Source organism: Moschus berezovskii, chromosome 2 (assembly GCF_049115385.1).
Source record: "Moschus berezovskii isolate FMDL1 chromosome 2, NW_MosBer_1.0, whole genome shotgun sequence".
Classification (NCBI taxonomy): domain Eukaryota; kingdom Metazoa; phylum Chordata; class Mammalia; order Artiodactyla; family Moschidae; genus Moschus; species Moschus berezovskii.
In genome coordinates, this window is record NC_142461.1 from 67,589,590 (window position 1) to 67,604,686 (window position 15,097).

The following is a 15,097-nucleotide window of genomic DNA, read 5'->3' on the forward strand; positions in this document are numbered from 1 at the left end:
TCACTGAGGCATGGTGCTCCCCTGAGGAGCTCCTGGGTAGGAGTCAATCAGCCTGTAAAAAGAAGAATTACAGAATAATGTAATTCATATGTTTTTAAATGGATGCCATTTGCTACTTGATTGGTGTTGCCGCTCGAAATGTCAGTATCTGCCCAAAGAGAATTGACAGTTGGGTATTTTTGATACTGAACTTTTCTCCTGTTAATAGACAGAATGGATGACTTTAAAATTATACCCAACTGAGGTGAAAGGGAAAGTAATTGTTCAAGAGGGCTAGGGACTGGTATCTTCACCTAGAGTCAGAAAGTCATGGGATGCTAAGCAACCAGAAGTCCCTGACTCTTCTAGAGAATCTGTCTTGAGCTAGAGCCAGTGATTTCTGAGAAGCTTAGGTGTGAATTTTTCTAATCTCATCACCCATGCCCACCCCCCCAAAAAAAAAACAACATTTTTCTAGCAACATTGGCATGCAGGATGCAGGAGAGGAGCTGTCCTCTTGGGGCCCTACTACTGTGACACAGATAGAAAAACCCAGGTTGGGATCAGGGTGATGAAGGCTGGGGAGGGATTTTTTAAACCCCTTCCTCCTAGACTCCATTTCTTCACATAAGGTCGCAGGTACTAGACAGGTCATATTCTAAATCTGTAAACTTCTGGAAGGCCAAGATTTCACCTTCCATCTCTGTGTTTCTGTTGCCTAACACATCATGTGTGTATGCTGTGCTCAGTCGTGTCCAACTCTTTATGACTCCGTAAACCATAGCCTACCAGGCTCCCCTGTCCATGGAATTTTCCAGCCAAGAATACTGGAGTAGGTTGCCATTTCCTTCTCTAGGGGATGTTCCTAACCCAGGGATCAAGTCCACATCTCCTGCCTTACAGGCTGATTCTTTACCACTGTGCCACTTGGCAGATCATAACACTCAGCAGAAGCCTCTTCCGGTTGTCCATCAGCCTCGGTGGAGACTTACCCATAGCCATTAGGGTAACTCTCCCTCCTGTGGTTCCTCTGATGTGTGGATCAGCTCCTGTTGTCTTCTTCGTAGCACTGCTCACAAGGCACTATTTCATTTGTCTCTGCCTCTTTCCCAGGACTAGAATGTATACTGTCAGTCAGAGCTGGGAGCATTGTATATCACCTTTGCCATAATGGGGTTTTCATAAACATTTGTTGGAGGGAAGAAAAAAGGAAGGAAGGAAGAAGAAACCAGAAGACCATGCAAAACTCTCTCTTTCTCTGAAACAGTGAAGGCTTGGGGAGTAGGTGGCAGGTATAACACCTTTATTTATGAATGAGCAGGTGTTACCTGACTAGACCATGAGGGTCCAGAGGTGAGGTTTGTGTCTTTTTCTACTTTCCCAATGCCTAACACTTTGTACCACGTGTAATAGGATCTGAGTAAAGGTTAGTTGATGAAACAAAGGAAAGTGGTGAGAGAGATTTAAACCAATCCGAATTTAGAGATGAAGAAATTTCCCAGGTGGCTCAGTGGTTAACATTCCACCTGCCAGTGCAGAACATCCCTGGGTTGAGATGATCTCCTGGAGAAGGAAAAGGTAACCCACTCTAGTATTCTTGCCTGGGAAATCCCATGGACAGGTTACAGTCCATGGGGTTGCAAAAGAGTCAGATACAACTTAGCAACTAAACAGCAATCAAAAAAAAACATATAAATCTGGAAAGAATAATGCTAATAATATGTTTGTGTCTCAGAACTGCTCCAAGATTTCCTAAATTCTGACTAAGTTATACAATATGCAAAAACTAACAATACAGAGAATGGTACTGTGGTATTAGCTAATGAATTGGCCTGGTGGGATTGTCCCAAGCCACACAGCCTATATAGCTTATACCTTTTCAGGTTCTTTAGCAGTTTGGATGAAGACATAGGAATTAGCTTCATCCGATTTAAATGTCATTTAAAGCTAGAAAAGAAAAGGTAGCTAATACATTAGAGAGTAGAATCAACATTCAAAAATATCTTAGATTGAAATTTTAAGCCCAAACTATTACATTTTTTTTTTAAAGTAAGCATGAACTCTTTTATTTCATAAAAATAAGTTATGCCAATTCAGGATTTGATGAGCATGCCATCTTACCTGACATTAGCTTGTGTGGGTGAAAGTGGGATGTTTTGGGTTTTGTTCATGCCTCTGCTCACACATTGGAGAAGGAAATGGCAACCCACTGCAGTGTTCTTGCCTGGAGAATCCCAGGGACAGGGGAGCCTGGTGGGCTTCCGTCTATGGGGTCACACAGAGTCGGACACGACTGAAGTGACTTAGCAGCAGCAGCAGCAGCTGCTGCTCACCTTGGGGCCCAGACTTATGTTTCAAAAACTCAGCAAGGCTGCATGAATATGGGTCTTTGAAATTCATGGGATTTCATTAATGGGAGTTAAGAATATTGAAAAACACATTTATGTCTGTTGTTTCATTAATGGCAGTAGAGTGTAGATAGGGAAAGTGGGTGGTCCCATCCCTGTCTGCCATGCTCAGATTCCGTCAGGAGTGCTTGAAAAGGATTGTGAGCTAGGGTATGTCCAGGGGAGAGCAGCCAAGATGGGGAAAGGAGCTGACATCTTCTTGTAAAGCTTGGGATGCTGCTGAAAACTTGAACTGTTATATGAGAGTGATTATACATCCTCTGTGGCTTCAGGGAGAAATGAGCATGTATATTTGAGTTTGCATGTCTGTTTCTGCTCTTCGTTTCTGCTGACTTTTGCTCATGAAATTGTGTGTGCTTTTGTTTTCTGACTGTGAGTTCATTCTGCTTGGAAATTTCTCTATTGAGGGAGCTCTGTTCCTCCAGAGAGGATTTTCTTTTGCTCTTATGTGCACCTGGGCATACCCAGCTCAGGCCCATTGTGCATGTAGTAGGTTTTTGGTATCGTTCAGGTATTATGTACATTTAGATTATAGAACTGCACAAGGGCAAATCCATTCTAACAAAATCTCATTGCAGACTTTTTTCCTTCCTACATCTGTGCCAAGGATTATGCAAAGCAGTTGTTGAGTTCTAAAAATCAAAGCTTGGGATCAATTGGTTTTGGCAAATACTCCCAAGAAAAAGGGCTTCCCTGGTGGCTCAGACGGTAAAGCATCTGCCTGCAATGTGGGAGACTTGGGTTTGATCCCTGGGTCAGGAAGATCCTCTGGAGAAGGAAATGACAACCCATTCCAGTACTCTTGCCTGGAAAATTCCATGGAGGAGGAGCCTGGTAGGCTAGAGTCCATGGGATTGCAAAGAGTTGGACACAACTGAACAACTTTACTCACACACTCAAGAAAAAAGCCAGCCTCCACGGGTACACCTACCTCCTGGATTCCCACTTTGACTTTTTGGCTTTCTAGGATTTCTTACATCCTTTCTAGCTCATAGATTTTTTTAAGGTTAAAAAATAAATATTTTATATTGCCTGTTTACTTGTTTTCACTGGGAGGGTTCATGAGGGTCCAACAACTGAAATTCGTCTGCCCAGTATGGAGAATTTGTGGCATCCTCTTGATATAGGGATCCCTTGTTTTTTTTAGGGATCCCTTATTATTGACAGCTTTAGTGGCCATATTTTAATGGGGGGACATAGGAGAGATTCCTATATTAGGAAGGTTCTGTTCAGTTCAGTCGTGTCCGACTCTTTGCGACCCCATGGACTGCAGCAGGCCAGGCCTCCCTGTCCATCACCAAGTCCTGGAGTTTACTTAGGAAGGTAGATGTGTATATATGACCCTTTGGGTGTCTTCCATTATGAAAGTATATAGTTTTAGCTAAAGTAATCATTTTTTGTTTCTCTTAGGAATTTACTATGTTGAACTGGACTAATATTATTGAGTGACATTTATATCTGGTTCCCCTTAGAGTAGAAGTTGCAAACATCTGTCAGTTATTAGAAAACATTGAATCTGCACTAGATGCCATCTTAATCCACCCTGTCGTTTTGAAAGCACGTTCTTAATCTGAAATTATTGAACAAAATTAGATTGGCATTTTAGCACTTGCTCTAATGTAAACACAAATGAAATATTTATAGGTGGTTGGCATTCTTTAAGAGACATTGGGCTTTTCAAGTAGAAATCAGTTGAGTTACCCCAAGGACTTAATTTTTTTCTGTCAAGGATTTACTCTAAAGCCCCTTCGATTCTCCATCTGTCCAATGTAGTCTCATCCTTTAAGATCCAACTTGGTCAGTTCCAGTTTTCTTCTGAGAAAACTCAGTGAACAGAATGTCAAATGAGCCATACTGTTTCAGAGACCTTGGTCTAGTTCTTTTGGCTTTGAGGAGGGTATTTGAAAGAAATGAAAATTTTCAGTTACTTAACACAGAAAATATGTTTCAAATAGAGAACAATCAGCTTTCTGTTGACTAGATTAAGAACTCTCTTCAGTTCAGCTCTAGAATAAATGATTTTTTTCTGTTATAAAACTAACTTCCCATTAAACAAAGCAGTTTGCATAGCACCATCTCTAGACTTAGGCAAATGAAGGCATTTGCAAATTTATGTGTACTGTGAGCTTGTTCATGTCCTTGTTGTTCATTTTAATTGCACTGGAGAAATGTCAGATGTGGAAATGGCACTTAATATCCTGACATTAATGTACATGAATACTTTGCAGATGCAAATTTAAGGGACTGCACAGAGCAATGAGAATTGCTACCTAGCAACGAGAGAAAGGATTTTGAAAGCCCATGTTTGCTTGGAACATGTACTGTCGTAACAGAGTTGTTTAACAGTAAGTTTATGTGGAGACTTGAACATCCTTTCTGTGAACTACAAATGTTTTCTCTCTGGTTGGTTTGAAGCAGTTGTCTAGTAAAAGTGGAATCAGAAAACTATCCCCTCTTGGTGTTACGGATGGGCCCACTGCACTGGTAGAGCTGTTAGTGAAGCTGTCCCAGTCGGTGAGTTAGCTAGGCCCCTTAAAGTAACAATGCTCAAAATTTTTAGTTTCAAGAGCCTGTACGAACTCTTAAATCTGCATGTTCATTCACTCAGTCGTGTCTGACTCTTTGTGACCCTATGGACTGTGACCCACCAGGCTTCTCTGTCCAGGGGATTTTCCAGGCAAGAATACTGGAGTGGGTTGCCATTTCCTACTCCAAGGAGTCTTTCTGACCCAGGGATCAAACCTGCATCTCCTTAGTCTCCTGCATTTAGTAGGCAGATTCTTTCCCACTGAGCCACCTGGGAAGCTAAAAATTACTGAGGAGGTCCCAAATGCTTACATATTAATTCACTTGCAAATAATAATGATAAATGTTTTACATATAGCATCAGAGCAGTGATACCATCACGTGTCATATAGCAGCTGGAAAATTTCGATGTATGAGCATGAGAGAATGAGAGAAAAAAAAATCGTATCTTAGTATCATTGTGAAAAGGATTTTGACCTCAAAGAACCCTGAAAGGATCTTAAAGAACCATGTGACTAAAAATTTAAAGTGAGAGAGAGCAGGAAAGCCAGTGAGCCTGGAAGTCCTCTTTCCAGATAGCAGGATAGCTACTGATTTTCCTGTAAGAAAGTTTCTTGAAAGTGTCAAAGGCACATTTTCCAACAAGGCTGTGTTTATTGCCAGGTACACCAATAAGAGGGTGTGAAAGCTAGGTGGAAAATGCAGTCGGGACCTTGGCCATAAAAGCAGTTTACCAGCAGGAAAGCATGCTGAGAGTTGGAGACATCATCCAACTCATGCCAGGTACAGAATAGCACTGAATGTGTACATCCCTACCCCCTCACCCCTGCAGCCTGGAGAAAGCCTTGCTGGGAGGTGACTGAGATGGGGATACCCTGCAGCCCACTTGCTCATAGCTTGGCCTGATCCAGAGGCAAAAGGACAGTCGGAGGAGGTCAGGACAATCAAGACATCCTGACGTCAAACCTAGAGACACACCATGGGAGTAGTCCCTGTGTTGGGGAGTTAATTCCATTTCAGATATCAATTAACCATGAGATAGAAGGTTTATGTAAATCTGCTAGTAAAGTACTGAGTAAAATGCTCCAAGGATATGCCAGTGACATTTTGGAAATCAGTATCAAGGAATCTAAGATGGAGGTTAAAACCCAAATCTGAAATTAACTATAAGAAGAAAGCTACTAACTATATAACAAACTAAGTGGACAAATTGATAACATAGTTCAGGATGAGGCAGTCAAAGTGGAGGAGATATAACTGGTGAGACTGCATGTGTACATGCTCAGTTGCTCAGTCACGTCTGACTCTGTGTCTCTATGGACTGTGTGCCCTTCAGGCTTTTCCATCTGTGGAATTTTCCAGGCAAGAACACTGGAGTGGGTTGCCAGTTCCTTCTCCAGGGAATCCCTGACCCAGGAATTGAACCCCTGATTCCTGCGTCTCCTGCTTTTTCAGGTGAATTCTTTGCCACTGAGCCATCTGCGAAGCCCAAGATATAATTAATTATAATTATGTTTCTGACAAATGGCTTGAAAATCAAGGAGTGCTCTTTCCTTCCCCCTCCCCTTTTTTAATACTCTCAAATAATTTTCAGAAATAGTTCTTCTTCCCTAGACTACAGGTGGTAAATATCTTGATGTGCCCAAAGTTACATTTTTAAAAGTTAACTCCAATTTGAAGAAATTCAGATAAGCTGGAGTATGTTAGTTGACATTTTCCAAAAATTTCAGGTGTCAGGGCTAGCTGTGTTGTAATACCAAATGCTTATTTTTTCTGTTTCCTTTACGGCCTCCCAGATCACAAGATGGAAAATGATGTTTCTTGCCATTTTAGGCAGCCACATCCTGCTGGTTGTCTCCCACCTCCAGAGTTGTTGAGCAGCAAAAACACTCATCTTCTGTTAATGGTGCCTCTGTATTATTCAGGGAAATTCTTAACCAATATAAATGGTGACTATACCATCCAATTCCTCCTTTTCACATTTCTGTCTCTTCCCCATAACTTTCAAACTTAGGATCACTGTTAAAACATGCACGGAGAATCAAATATTCAAGTAGTTTTGTTGCACTTGAGCTTTAGACCAGTGATCAGCTTGGAATTGGGATGTTTCCAGTAAAGAAGGCAGTGCGGCTATGATGGGTGTTCATTGGCAGGTGAATGAAGCTGTCTATTCTGTGATCACCCGAGACAGGTTTTAAGGACTCCTCTTGGAATAGGGTCATCTTTCTTGTTTCTTCTTCCTGGGGCTTCCCTCTGGTGTCTTGAGGCAAGTGTTTGTTTTCATCATCTGCGCCAAGCTGCCTCCAAGTGGCCATCTGCCTCCTTGTTTGCATGGTTTCTTGGTATTGTTGCCACATTCATCTCATCACCCCAACCAGAACTCTCTCCCTTCCTCCCCTCCAGTCCTGACAGTCTGTTTCCTGTCCAGCCCTTCTTCATCCCCTCATCATTTTACACAGTTTCAGGACCTTTCTCCTGGTCTCTCAGCAACACTCACCCCTTTCAAATCCATCCTCTGTGAACACCAGAAGAATAGAAATAATAAATTGTCCCATGGATGGGGGAATACTTTGAAATGCTGTTTCTTTTCAATATAAGTGCTGCTGCTGCTGCTAAGTCACTTCAGTCGTGTCCGACTCTGTGTGACCCCATAGACGGCAGCCCACCAGGCTCACCCGTCCTGGGATTCTCCAGGCAAGAACACTGGAGTGGGTTGCCATTTCCTTCTCCAATGTGTGAAAGTGAAAAGTGAAAGTGAAGTCGCTCAGTCGTGTCTGACTCGTAGCAACCCCATGGACTGCAGCCTACCAGGCTGCTCCATCCATGGGATTTTCTAAGCAAGAGTACTGGAGTGGCTTGCCGTTGCCTTCTCCGAATATAAGTGCTACTGAATAGTTAAACTATTTAACCATATACTTATAATACTTTGATGAAAGTGAATCAGCTCATCATTTTTGATATCTCCAGAATAATCTCAAGTAGATATTAAGATGACTATGTTTTTCTTCATATTTGAGATTCTATTACTTATGTGATTATCAGCCTAACCCATTATATGTCCCTGCGCTTCTGCACATGCTGTTTGCTTTGCCAGAAATGTAGATTCTCTCGATATGGCCTTTGGTCCTTGTATCATGGTCTTCTCTGGAGTGAGTTTTACACAGGATCCCAGGGCCCCATGGGCTTGGTTGTGGCCACCTGCCCAGCAGTGTTCCTCCCAGATGAGGTGGACTAATTAAATCCTTTGGTTCTTCTGTTTGTTTCCCACAGCAGTCTGAACTGTCAGCTGAAGAAAGTCCAGAAAAGTTAGGAACCTCCCAACTACATCGGCGAAAAGTCATTTCCTTGAACAAGCAGATTCTGCAGAAGACCAAACAACTGGAAGAGGTTGGTGTTTTCTTTTCATAATTTCATTCTAGTAAAATAAAGCCATTTTTCAAGAAGGGAGAAACTAGCAAGGAGTCAAAATCTCTGCGTCAGAAAGATCAAAGGAGGTTGTAGAACAGGGGATCGATGCAATCTGGCCCTTGGGCAATCCAGCCTCCACCTATTTTTGTAATGCAATCACTCAGTCATGTCCAACTCTTTTCAACCCCGTGAATGGTCGTCTGCCAGTCTCCTCTGTCCGTGGAATTTTCCAGGCAAGAATACTGGAGTGGGTTGTTGCCATTTCCTACATCAGGGATCTTCCCAACTCAGGGATTGAACCTGTGTCTCCTGCATTGACAGGCAAATTCTTTACCTCTGAGTCACCTGGGAAGCCTGATTTTGTAAATATTAATAGTTTTATTGAAATATATGCATATGCATTCGTTTACATATTTTCTGTGGCTACTTTTCAAGCTACAGAGGGGGAATTGAGACCTACACAACCTAAAATATTTTTCTACCTGGTCTTTACAGAGAACATTTCCCAACCTCTGTTCTAAAAGAAGATCACAGGGCAAGAAGAGCATTGATTAATTCACACAGATTAGCTGAGCACCGCTGTGCTGAGCACTGAAATAGGCCATGGTGGTGAAAGAAGAACAGGTTATGATCTCTGCCCTCAGGGTCTGGAGGTAGTGATGGGAAGACATATGCCATCACTTTTTTCTGTCTTTATCAATTTAAATGCTTCAGCCACCTTTTTTCAGATTATAGGGATAATCCAAGTTCCCTGTAAATAAACCAGCTACTATGGAACTGTGTGAAGGTAAAAATGAGACTCTCCTGGTACTCGTCCAGTCCCACTCCTTAAAGCAACCCACTTTTCTAGGCTTTGCAAGCTCTTAGGTCTGCTCATTCAGCTGGGGAAGAGGGGTTGTTTGGTTTTAAAAACCGAGTTTGGTTTTCACGTATTTTATCACATATATCTCTCAGTAATAGTAATGGCTAAAAAGGACTTTTTCTTAGAGTAATTACAAAGTGCTTTTCATAATTAACTCACTCAGTTCACGTAACATCCTTATGAAGGAGGTACTGTTATTATTCTCATTTCCAAGGAGCCTGAGACACAGAGCAGTGAAGCAGTCTTGCCTGTGGTCACACAGCTTGTTAGCAGTGGAGCCAAGACTGGAGCGTATAGATCTACCTCATTCTTTCTGATGCTGCCCAGTGTGACATAGGATATATGTGCCATGGCTTATTTAACCTGTTCCTCTATTCATAAGGGTTTTTCTAGGATTTTTTTCCCAGTTGTAAGTTTATGCTATGATGAACATCTTTGTACAGTCATCTTTGTGCAAATATATAAATATTTCTGTAAAATGGATTTTAGGAAGTGGAATTTCTGGATCAAAAAATATGTGCATTTTCAGTTTTTCTAGAAACTGTCAAATTATTCACCAATTTTTCTACTAGTTTACACTTCTACACATAATAGTATGTGAGAAAATCCAGACTCTTTAAATCCAAGATGATCTCCTGTCAGGTCATGTAGATCAAAGGCAACTGGGATACCCCTGCAGCCTTAGTGATGGGAGCCACAGAGAGAGTCTTAGGCCACAGAGAAGTGGGAGGAAGGGAGGGAAGGAGTGGGAGGGAAGGGAAGAAATGAGGAACATCTCATGGTCCAACAGGGGGATATGCTGTAAAGGCAGAGAACAGGAAGGCAGCTAGTAGCTAGCTGACAAGAAACCTGAGATTGAGGAAAGAGGAACCAAAGGAGGTATTAACCAGTGGGCTAAGTGTTGTGGGGGTCAGTATAGGGGTTCATGATGAATAAGAGGATGGAGGTGGGAGAATCATAGAAGACTCCAGCAAGACAAAAACTTAGCTAAGCTACTGGGACAGTTCCTGTTAGAGAAAAGATGAAGGAGGCTCTTGTTAGTTTAGTTAATTAAGGAGAAGAGAAGAATCTTCCCTTCCTTAGCAAGTTCCTACTTCCCTGCCAGGATCCAGCCCCCATGCATCTTTGTTGGTGAAGTCTTCCTTGATGAGCAAGCTGACTCTTTCCTTGGCTTCCCCAGGCCTGTCTCTGACCAAAGTCTTCTCATACTTTAATCCTCTGCTTACTGGTTTAGCAACTTGAGGGGCAAGGTTTGTGCTGTGTTCTTTGTCTTCTGCCGTACACTTCATTTGAGCAGAGCCTTGGGTAAATGTCAGATGGGTGGGTGGGTACAGGGTTAGGGGGTGGTGCAGGAAGGTGGGTGAAACAGTTGGGAAATGACAGGATCTCTTCCTGGAGCTTCAAGAGTTAAACCATTAGGATTTCAAGAGAAAAACAAACTTTCTCCAGAAATACTGTCATCCACCGTGATACAGATAGGTTAATAGGAGTCCTTATTGCACAGATGACTCCCTTTGCAAAGTGAGAGGCCAAAGCTCCCAGATTCCCCTGCCTTTCTCTCTCCTGCCCTCTGCTTGTGATGGCTTCCTGACAGGCCTGGCTGGAAACGCATCAGTCATGAAGACTGGTAACTCAAAGCGTGGTTTAGGAGTAATGATGGTGTAGGTGGTGTAATTCTAACTACTTCTGTAGATGATGTAATTCTAATAGGTCACTTACAGGCTCAAACATGGGCCAAGTTGAAAGTTCCCTGGAAGTCCTATGGGTAGGACTCCTTCCTCTATCTTCTGGGGCCTGGGTTCAATCCCTGGTTGGGGAACTAATAGTCTCACAGGTTGCATGGTGCAGCCAGTAAATAAATGAATATATATTTTTTAATGGGCTGAGTTATTTTGAAATAATTGTTGAGACATAAGATATAATTTCTCATTGTTAATTTGTATGCAAGTAACAACCGAAGTGTTTGATGAGTCTAACCGGTTTTCTACCACATCCCCTTTTCAAAAGTAGAAATGTACAAACCCTTTGAGCTTTGAATACAATGTTTTCAGATATCTAAAAGTTCACAGACAGCATGTGATATACCTTTTTTGGTAAAGAAAAGGGAAATGACATTTTTGAGATGTTAAGTTTATGATTGTGTGATTTTGAGCAGTAAATGTAATTCACCTTCTTTTTCTTCATTGAAGTCCTGACTCCTTTCTCCAATCTGACATTATTTGCCTTCCTGTCAGATTTTATGCTAGGGCTTCCCAGGTGGCACAGTGGTAAAGAATCCCCCTGCCAATGCAGGAGACATGAGAGATGCAGATTCAGTCTCTGGGTTGAGAAAATCCCCTGACGTATGAAACGGTAACTCACTCCAGTATTCTTGCCTGGGAAATCCCATGGACAGAGGAGCCTGGTGGGCTACAGTCCATGGGGTTGCAAAGAGTCGCACTCTGAGCAACTGAGCATGCACACACATATTCTGTGTTGGATTCTTGAGTGCTTCAGTGTAATTTGTATCCTATGAACCAGCAAGTTCATTACCTGAATTGATTGTAGCCATATAGTAAACTCAGACCTGAATTTGAATCTAAGCTTTATCAGTTATCAACTCTGAAACTTTAATGATTTACCCCTTCTGAATCTTTACTTTCTCGTTTGTTAAATAAGAATAATGTCTTCTTCCATTGAATTTAAGAATTCATTGTTAGGATTCATGAAGAATACCTAGTACATTATCTGACACATGGTTGATGCTAATTGAATCTAAAATGTCCACATTTGCTCAGCTGAAATCTTTCTGAGCTCCCATTTCCTCATCTGTGAAACATGGATACCGCCAGTATCTGTGCTGTCGTGAGGATGAAATGAGAGCAGGTGTCTTTTATCTTTCATTTACAGCTTCAGGCAAATCATACTGACCTACAAGCCAAATATGAAGGAAAAAAGAAAACCCTGACAGAGGTGAGCAGATTTCCTTCCTCCATGGGTCTTGTTGGGAATTGTTTGACCTGCACTACTAATGGGACACTCACATCATCAGTCTGGGTGGAGGGGTCACGATCTCTTTCTCCGGGCTCAGGTCCATCTGGACAAAGGACAGTCACACAGCACGTCTCAAGCCATGTTTATCCATGCTACCATGTTCTAAACCAGCAGGCTTTTGGGTGGAGGGGAAGATTGCCATGAGCTGCCAGGGTCAGGAAGTCTTCCTGAGGCCAGAGGGCCTGACAAGCAGGGTAGCCATGTGGAAGAACACAGAAGATCATTCATGGTTAATGACCCCTGCTCCTCAGGCCACAGGCTGGAGAAAGTCCCAGAACACTGGATTCCTTGAGAGTGAGAAGGTCTCTTTTTGTAAAATGACACAACTATAGAGGGTCTAATTTCTTGTTCAGAATTGCCAGTGATCTCCTGGTAGAAAGGGGGAGGGAGTCTCTGGAGGAAAAGGGGGCTGTAAGTCTGTTTTGACCCCATGATCCATTTCCTAACCCAGATGGTGGTGGTGCTGGCCTCCATTAGCATCACAGCATAGCCTACCCACCACTTCCAATCACCTAGGAAACCAGGCGAGAAAAGCAAACACACAAGATGCCAGCTCTGGCATGAGGGGAGTTTAGGTCTTTCTATTTCTGTCCCTGTTTCTACAGAAAGCTAGTCCTCATCCAGGTCTGAAAAGCTCTCCTCCCTGTGACTTTGGTGCTCAGGCAACAGCTATCCCTGTGAGGTCCCCACCTAGTACTTTCTGGACCATGTGGAAACGGGACTGATCTTCAGAGACATTTCTGAAGCCAGGCAGTCCCTATTTTTTTATTTTTTTAATTTCATATAAAATTTGCACTTTTGAAATGGTAGTTTCTCTAGCAGTATGCAGCACTTACTTCCCTGACTTGTTATAAACCTGACAAAGCTTTGTAATTCTGACCTGGACTGGCTTCTTCAGTTATTGTCAGAATGTTTGAGAAGGACAGGCATGAGGGTAACAAATTAGAGGAATTTTTAAAAATTCTTTCTAAGGATGCCCGTGTTGCATTTGGACACATCAGCTTTCTTTACACTGTTCTGTAACTCCATTCCTTTCGGATTAGATGGCAAGCTCTGGTGGAACCCCTGCTGCTGTCTTCCTGTGCACACTCCACAGTCCTGGCTTAAAGGGTGCCAAGTCGTAGACCCATCTTTGTATAACAGTCTGGAAAACATTCAAGGCAGAACATCTTGATAAAATCCTAAGTGGCTGTCAAGCCACTTTTGGTACTAAACACTGAATCAAATATTGTTTGAGCTTTAGTTTCCAAGCTCTTCTAAGACTCCAAGCTCTCAGTATTTCTGTTTACCTTCTAAGGGCTTGTGGCTCAGGCTGGGGGCAGGGCAGCGGTTCCTACTGAGTCAGAGTTCTCCATTGTGTTCCTGTGCACTGGCTTTTGGAACTCAAGTAAAGGCCCTTTCATTCTGGGTGAAATTCCTCTTGGTAGATTGGATCTAGGCTGGCCTTTGGAGAGAGATCAAGCCCTGAGCCTTTGGAGTGTGAGCGCTGACTCCAAGACCGTAGGCAACCGGAGAACTAACCCTAGGGAGTATCAAATAATGAGAACTCACACAAAGGAAACCACTTGAATACAAGACCCAGCATTACCCAACCACCAGTGCAGGACACCTCATCTAAACAACAAACAAAACAAAAATACAAACCAAATCATCAGCAGACAGGATTACCACCTCACTCAGAGCTGCCCATCAGAGGAAAAACAAACAAAAACTCAGTGCAAATCTCACCCTATATGAAGCTTACACAAACCACTGGACCAACCTTAGGAGGACAGAAAAAGGAAGAAAGAATTAAAGCCTGGGAAAATAAGACCTCAAACACTATCAGTTAAAAAAAAAAAAGAATGAAAAGGCAGAGAAGTATTACACAAATGAAGGAACAAACTAGAAACACAGAAGTTTAAATAAATGAAGAGGAAATAGGCAAACTGCCTAAAAAATAATTCAGAAAAATGATAGTAAAGATGATCAAAAACCTTGAAAACAAAATGAAGAAAACTCAAGAATCAATTAACAAAGACTGAGAAGAATTAAAGAATAAACATGCAGAGACAAACAACATAATTACTGAAATTAAAAATACTCTAGAAGGAATCAATAGCAGAATATCTGAAGCAGAAGAACAATCATTGAGCTAGAAGATAAAATGGTGGAAATAACTTATGAAGAGCAGAATAAAATAAAAACAATGAAAAGAACTGAGGATAGTCTCAGAGACCTATGGGACAATATCAAATACACCAACATTCTAATTATAGGGGTCCCAGAAGAAGAAGAAGAAAAGAAAGGGTATGAGAAAATTTTTGAAGAGATTATAGTTGAAAATTTCCCCAACATGGAAAATGAAATAGTCAATCAAGTCCAAGAGGCACAAAGAGTCCCATATAGGATAAACCCAAGGAGAAACATGCCAAGACACATACTGATCAAACTAACAAAGACTAAACACAAAGAAAAATTACAAGGGAAACCCCGTACGCTTAATAGCTGATCTTTCAACAGAAACTCTGCAGGCCAGAAGGGAATGGCAGGATATATTTAAAGTACTGAAAGGGAAACATCTACAACCAAGCTTACAGTACCAAGCAAGGATATCATTCAAAATTGATGGAGAAATAAAAAGCTTTTGAGATAAGCAAAAGTTAAGAGAATTCAGTACCATCAAACCAGCTTTACAACAAATGTTAAATGGACTTATATAGTCAAGAAATACAAGGGAAGAAAAAAGATCTACACCATGATCAAGTTGGGTTTACTCCAGGAATGCAAGGATTCTTCAATATATGCAAATCAGTCAATGTGTGTATGTGTGTGTGTGTGTCTCTGTGTGTGTGTGTCTGTGTGTGTGTTAGTTGCTTAGTCGTGTCTGACTCTTTGCAAC

General features: G+C 41.9%; 1 protein-coding gene and 1 pseudogene across 5 annotated transcripts in view; both read left to right on the top strand.

The window, feature by feature from the left end:
* The window catches only part of LOC148778545 (large ribosomal subunit protein eL42-like), a 32,852-nt pseudogene extending 20,764 nt beyond the window's left edge, over positions 1–12,088 (top strand). The window contains exons 3-4 of the transcript XR_016035256.1: positions 8,184–8,300; positions 12,073–12,088. The product of XR_016035256.1 is annotated as a large ribosomal subunit protein eL42-like (transcript). The remainder of the gene's footprint in view (positions 1–8,183; positions 8,301–12,072) is intronic.
* CCDC93 (CCC complex scaffolding subunit CCDC93) overlaps positions 1–15,097 on the top strand; it is a 105,880-nt gene that overhangs the window by 64,122 nt on the left and 26,661 nt on the right. For all 4 annotated transcript variants that reach the window (XM_055398932.2, XM_088828931.1, XM_055398933.2 and 1 more), the window contains 2 exons: positions 8,184–8,300; positions 12,073–12,135. In XM_055398932.2, coding sequence (XP_055254907.1) covers positions 8,184–8,300; positions 12,073–12,135 — 180 coding nt within the window. The remainder of the gene's footprint in view (positions 1–8,183; positions 8,301–12,072; positions 12,136–15,097) is intronic.